We start from the raw sequence: 5,174 nt of genomic DNA, 5'->3' as shown, positions 1-5,174 counted from the left end.
TGATTTCGTTTACTTTGATGGCTGATTGCGACTAATAATTAAAAACAACAACATTGGATACAAATATCTGCGTCGAGAGTGCACGAACTATGAGAGGCTGCCCCTCCCCCCCAAAAAAAAAATCAGGAGTTAAATTACTCAAAGAAAGATAAAATTAAAACACATTTGATACCAACAATACAATTTGCTCACATTTCCAAACAAACGGCATGACCCCCGAAAAACACAAACGCTGTAAAGTAATGGCTCAAATTGCTGAGATAATGCTCTTAATTGGGGCCAAATCTTCCCGTCCACGATAGCTTACAGCATTTTTGTTTGATAAATTCTATTTTTTCGTTCTCGCAGGTGCAATATGAATCAATTATCTTAATTAAGATAATGCCGCATGCCCCAGAGATTTAAATCGGATGGATTTTGCACCGTGGACAACTGAATTGGATCTTTAATATTATTCCTGGCTGCCTGTTCCAAGTGAAATAGGCGATGGGGCAGAGTGGCAGGAAAGTTAATGTAAAATCTCTACTACTTATTTTTATTAGCACGCAAGCAAACATTAATATATATATATATAAACAACAACAACACGGCTCGGGGCAAATGAACCGCGTTTGACATGTTTCAAACAAAATTACAAACAAAACTGTTGGCACAACGTCCGATTGCAAATCGACAGGAGAATGAATGAGAGACAATAGCCAACATTCGCGCGAAATTCACTTCTGCACAAATGTTCACTTCAGAAGAAAAATAGTTGTGTATATATATATATATGTGTGTGTGTGTGCGTGTAAAATGCTGCATTCATGTCTTTGGATCATTTTCAATCGGGGCAAAAAATAATAATAATCCAAAAATAAAAGCCTGTAAACAAGTTTCTCATTCTCAGCCCCCCCTCCCCGATTCTCTGAAATGATTTATTTCCAATTAGGGGACCGAACATCAACACTGAACCGCGTTCTGGCTTTTTATTTGAATGCCGGTTTTGCAGTTGGTACTTGGAATAATAATGGGGAGGGAAAAATCAATTGTATTTTGTTCCAGCGTGCCTTTTCGCATTGTCCACCCCCCCCCCCCCCTCCACCATCCCACCCCAGCCCCTTTCCTAACGGCCAGTTTGGCGACCTTTTGCCATTATTATTTAAAAATCTCGACAGAAGTGAGCATATTTGGACGTTAGCTCTGTTTGCCCAGCCGTGAAAAAGGCTTTTGTCTGCTTGCGTGTGCGACTCGCGTGCCGGCAAAAAAAAGAAGAGAAAAAAACCGCCTAAATTAGAGGGCGAAAGCCAGAAACTTTATTCCAATAATGTGTCCTCCATCCCCTCGCCACCTAATCGCTCCATTTATCCTTCACCAAACCCAACTAGGACAGTCAGTCCTTCCTTCAAAACTAAGCTTCTACCTGTGTGTGTGTGTGTTTTCATTAATTTAACTCTTTTATTTGTTTGATCCAGAGACTCTGTATTGCAAACCGTGGACCAAACAGATTGATGAGGATGTGGGGTTAATATATACCATGAGAGAGAGAGAGAAAAGTGACACTGGGCTTCACCTTTTAATTCTCAACTATTTTAATGGCGAGTTGATTGAGCTTTAAATGCGTCAGTCAAGCTGCTGTATTTTTAATGGAATTTGCACCCAACAAGAGATAGAAACAGGGGGGGGGGGGGAAACATGGGGTGTTGGACAGGCAGTGTTGCGGGCCATGGACAAGTGCGGTGGATGTGAGTGAGTTTATGTGGGGGGAGAGTAGGGTTGAGGAGAGTTGGTTGGGAGAGCGGTTGGGGCGCGAGCCGCTCTCCTCGCTCGCTCGCGCTGCTGCGGGTGAGCAGGTCCACACACAGGCTCTGCTGGCGACAGATGGTCACAAAAGGCGCGAGGGAGGGAGGGGGACGGGGGAGGGGGAGCCGCACACGCGCCGGCGGAATACAAATAGGGGCCCACGTGACGCCGCTCGTTTGCGTGACGTCCTGAGAACCATATGGCGCGAGGGCGGAGGCGGCGGCTCGGTCGCCGCGTGCGCAGTGCGCAGGCGCGCCGCGTCGGTGACGGGCGCGGGCCGGAGATCCATTTGGAACTGTCACCCCCCGCCCCCCGGCCCCGCGCGCTCCCTCATATAAAAGGCAGCGGGGCAGCTGCCAGCGGGCAGTCCGCAAAGAAGCTCGGAGCTGCAACTTTACCACCGCACCGCACAGCACAGGCTATGAGACTACTCTAGACTCAATATTTACAAAAGGTATTTTTTAAAAACAATTATAACATTCTTTTTTTTTCGTTTCTTTCACAATCATTTGCTTTGAAGCACTTTTTCATCATAGCAATAAAAGCTTTTAACTTTCATTTCGTTTTGTTTTTCAATTAGCTTCATTCAGTTTGCAATATATCAATCGAATGTGTCGCTGAGCGGTAGTTTGCTTTCAGTATCTGGGCAAAAGAGGGGGCTGAATTCGACCGCTGCAACAATTTGCGCAAAACCATGCTGCTGTGTAAATTATTAATTTGGGTGGAAGGTGGAGAGGAGTAGCGTGAAAGCGAGAAACATATGCTACCTGTTACAGTATCAGGAGACGGCAGTGCAGCCTAGCAGCAAACAATTTACATTGTTGCATGGCTAGTGCACAGATAGCCCATACTCTTCACTCCTCTGCCCAATACACAAGAGTTTGGGCACAGAAGCCGCTACAGACAAACCAACGGAATGGGGATATTTATGAAAGACACGGTTTTGCACCTGATCCCTGACGGATTACTGCGCTTGCCTACCCATTTATGATTTAGAGATTATATTTTGCGTCTCTACAAATATTGCCCGATCTCTGAAACTTTTGTTTTTGTTTAGCAATGGTATATACAATTTTAATTTGCTGTGAACGAAAGCATTTTTTTGAAGTACCTGGGACCCTTCTGACATTTGGGAAGAACAATTGCACTGATAGGCATGAACCGATTAAATCTGTCAGTCAAATTTTATTGTGCATAATCTGCTTATGCTCGTCTAGAAAGTCATCAATTTATGCAACAGTAGATAGGATTGCATGTATTTTTCACATCGCCGTGCGCAGAGCAGGGGAAATTAATAGGGTGCACCCCGTCCCGAATATTCTCATGTCTATAATTATTTTCAGTGGCCAAGAGTTACATGTCTTTTACATCCAGCTTTCTTCATTACAGATACATTAAGGCTGATTACTTCTCTAATGGATTACGTTCATTCTAGTAAAATGGGAAACGAAACGGTAGACGTATTATAGTCCTTATATATTAGTTCTTATATAATATTGTTACAATCCTTACAGTCCATTCATGTTCACATGGATTAGTGCTTTTTAAAATTAGTTTTTTTGTTGTGAGATTCTGCGGTACAGGGTATTGATCAAGGAAAGAAGGACAGATGTTGGAGCGACCCGCCAGCGCCTTTGATCAGTTCTGTTTCATTAATGAAGAGCATTTGAAGTTTCTGTTCTCCTCAATAAAATCATACATAATACCCAGGGTTTTATAATATTTACTTTTATTTCACATCCACGCACATTTTGTTAGTTGTGTTGCTGATCTTCCATGCCCACTTTACTTGTAGAACCGCCAGGCACATGATGAATGCATCTAAGGTTTATCTTTGGCGGGGGGGGGGGGGGGGGACATTCTCACTTAGTTGAGTTTTCAGGAGGTAATGCCAGCTTGACAGATTGCATCAAATCCGACCGCTTCGTGGTTTCCGATTGGAATTCTGCTGAAGAATGTACTTTTTTGTGTGTGTTTTAACTTTTCAGGACTTTGACGATGACAAAATCGTACACCGAAAACATGATGCCAGAGACACAGAGCAATCCCAGTTGGACGGATGACTGTCTCAGTTCCCAGGATGAGCACGAAGCCGACAAGAAGGACGATGAGAACGAAGCCATGAGCCTCACATTCAAGGTAGAGACGGGAGAACTTGATAAAATGGGAGAGGATGACGAGGATGATGATGAAGAAGAGGAGGAGGAGGATGAAGATGACGACGAGGAGGATGAAGATGAAATGGACGAGAACGAAGATCAAAAACCTAAACGGCGGGGACCCAAGAAAAAGAAAATGACGAAAGCTAGACTGGAGAGGTTTAAAATGAGGAGAATGAAAGCTAACGCCAGAGAGAGGAACCGTATGCATGGACTGAATGCTGCACTGGATAGTCTGCGGAAGGTCGTGCCCTGTTATTCCAAAACCCAGAAACTGTCCAAGATCGAGACTCTGAGACTAGCTAAGAACTATATCTGGGCTTTGTCGGAGATTCTGCGTTCTGGAAAGAGCCCAGATCTCGTATCATTCGTGCAGACTCTCTGCAAAGGTTTATCCCAGCCCACCACTAATCTAGTAGCTGGCTGCCTTCAGTTGAACCCGCGAACTTTCCTTCCAGAGCAGAACCAGGACATGCCACATATGCAAACGGCCAGTGCTTCCTTCTCCGTTCACCCCTACACATACCAGTCCCCTGGTCTTCCGAGTCCGCCCTACGGTACTATGGACAGTTCCCACATTTTCCACATCAAGCCGCACAGTTATGCAGGGGCCCTGGAACCTTTTTTCGAAAGCACTCTCACTGAATGCACTAGCCCGTCCTTTGACGGGCCGTTAAGTCCACCTCTGAGCATCAATGGGAATTTCTCTTTCAAACAGGAGCCTTCTCAAGAGTTTGACAAGAACTATACGTTCACCATGCACTACCCTGCAGCCACGCTGGCCGGACCCCAAGGACACAACTCCATGTTTTCTTCCACTGCCCCTCGGTGTGAAATCCCCATAGACAGCATGATGCCATACGATGCCCACTCGCATCACGAGCGAGTTATGAGTGCCCAGCTTAATGCCATCTTCCACGACTAACATGGAAGGCAGCAGCAACGTATCGCAAACGAATCGAATTAAATGTACTTCTTGAATAGCTTGTTTACACACGGCAGCACACTGGTATCACTTGCTGCAGAGTGGCAGAGTGCAAATCTTTCACGCTTAAATTAGTCCTTGTATTTATTATTGTTACTGCCTTTGAGAGAAATGGGAATGTAAATATTTCCTGATATCTTATTTACAATATTCTAATCGCGCTTCTCGTTGTGGGCTACACATGAAAGTCGATGTAGCGCCTATTCAGATAATGGTAATTACTGATCCACATGACAAAATCACAAGCA

General features: G+C 44.6%; 1 protein-coding gene across 1 annotated transcript; it reads left to right on the top strand.

Moving 5' to 3' along the window:
- The first annotated feature begins 3,780 nt into the window (after positions 1 to 3,780).
- On the top strand, positions 3,781 to 4,866 carry neurod1 (neuronal differentiation 1). Its single transcript, XM_078229222.1, has one exon. It carries the CDS (start codon positions 3,781 to 3,783, stop codon positions 4,864 to 4,866), a length of 1,086 nt encoding a protein of 361 aa, XP_078085348.1.
- The last annotated feature ends 308 nt before the right edge of the window (positions 4,867 to 5,174 follow it).

Source organism: Mustelus asterias, chromosome 14, assembly GCF_964213995.1.
Source record: "Mustelus asterias chromosome 14, sMusAst1.hap1.1, whole genome shotgun sequence".
NCBI classification, from domain to species: Eukaryota; Metazoa; Chordata; class Chondrichthyes; order Carcharhiniformes; family Triakidae; genus Mustelus; species Mustelus asterias.
This window is presented reverse-complemented; position numbering and strand designations above follow the sequence as displayed.